The sequence below is a fragment of the Bison bison genome, unplaced genomic scaffold, assembly GCF_000754665.1.
Source record: "Bison bison bison isolate TAMUID 2011002044 unplaced genomic scaffold, Bison_UMD1.0 scf7180017864313, whole genome shotgun sequence".
Classification (NCBI taxonomy): Eukaryota; Metazoa; Chordata; class Mammalia; order Artiodactyla; family Bovidae; genus Bison; species Bison bison.
In genome coordinates this window covers 2,127,887-2,129,248 of record NW_011494885.1, presented here as the reverse complement: position 1 = coordinate 2,129,248, position 1,362 = coordinate 2,127,887, and the positions used below count along the sequence as shown (strand labels likewise).

At 67.5% G+C, this 1,362-nt stretch overlaps 1 protein-coding gene across 1 annotated transcript in view; it reads right to left on the bottom strand.

The window, feature by feature from the left end:
* Positions 1 to 1,362, bottom strand: part of KLC3 (kinesin light chain 3) — an 8,945-nt gene that overhangs the window by 3,346 nt on the left and 4,237 nt on the right. Inside the window, exons 3-5 of the mRNA XM_010852595.1 lie at positions 1,263 to 1,338; positions 512 to 742; positions 152 to 221 (exon numbers count right to left, since the gene is read on the bottom strand). Coding sequence (XP_010850897.1) covers positions 152 to 221; positions 512 to 742; positions 1,263 to 1,338 — 377 coding nt within the window. The remainder of the gene's footprint in view (positions 1 to 151; positions 222 to 511; positions 743 to 1,262; positions 1,339 to 1,362) is intronic.

Here is a 1,362-nt window from a genome sequence, read left to right as displayed (position 1 = left end):
CCCCCGCCACACACACATAGCCACCTGCTTCACCCTCCTGACACCCGGCCCTGGCCTGCCCCATCCTCCCAAGAGACCTCAGGGTCCAGCGACTCAGATGCCCCCTCCCCAGCCTTGGCCTCCCGTCCTCCTTGGCTGAGCCTGCACCTACCTCTCCGCTCCTCCTCCTCACTGGGGAATAGGGAGGCCAGGCTGTCCCGGCGAGGGGGGGACTCGGGCTGCTGCAGAGGAGGAAAGTGGGGTGTCACGGGGCTTGGGAGTCTGATTCCGAGACGGGGGTCCTGAACCCCAGGGCTTGAGGGAGGTGGTGGGCAGGGGTCTCCTGAGGGCTTGGGAGCATCTTGGGGCTTTGTGGGGCATCTGGGCGTGGGGTGGGCTTCTAAGTAAGTTCCAGTGGGTCTGAGATTTGTGGCGGGTTCTTCAGAGGTTCCAGGGAACCTTTGAAGGTGGGGGTTCTGCAGAGGGTCAGGGGGTCCTTTGGGGGGCCCCCGTCTCGCCAGCTGGGCCGCACCTGGCTCTCCGCGGGCGGGTCGTACTGCCGTAGCTGCCCCAGGAACTCCAGGTGGCTCTTCTCCTCCTCCAGCTGGGCCACGGCCTCCTCGCTGGCCCGCAGCCGCCGCTGCGTCTCCTCCAGCTCCTCCCGCAGCCATGCGTTCTCCTGGGCCAGCCGCCGGGCCTGCGCTCGCAGGCGCTGCTTCTCCGCCTCCAGCGCGCCCACATGTGCCGACAGCGCCAGCAGCACCTGCCAGGGGTGGGGGGGCGGCAAGTCGGAGGCCTGCCCCCCACCCTGCCAGATGGCCCTGACCCAGCCCAGGGCCTCAAATCGAGCCAGAGCACCCCCTTCTCCCCAGGGTGCCCAGATTACAGGCAGCCCTCTGATGTGGCTCCAGGGATGCTCGGCGAGTCCCGGGGCCACACCTCGATCCTGCCGGGGGGACCCCTCCCTCCCATTTCACCCAGACACACAGATCACACACAGGGACATGTCATATCCCACCTGGGCAACCCCCAAGTCTGCCCAGGACCCACCCTTCTATGGAAGGACCCCACCTGGTTCAGGAGTCTCTGCCACACAGAAGGAACCCCCCCAACAACTGCAGGCTAGGGATCCCATCTCAGGACTAGAGGCTCCCTGTCCCGGGCCAGGTGCCCCTAGATCCCCCTTTGCCCAGACCACTCCCCAGCACACCTGGCCCCTCACCCCTGGGCGACCCCCCAGGCCTGAGCCATGCCCCTGCAGACAGTGAGCCCCTCATACCTACCTGGGCCTCGCCCAGCCCCAGCTCGATGGCCTCCAGCGAGTGGCTCACCACCTGCTGCTTCTCTTCCAGCAGCTCCCGGCCATAGAGCTGGGGCGGGGGC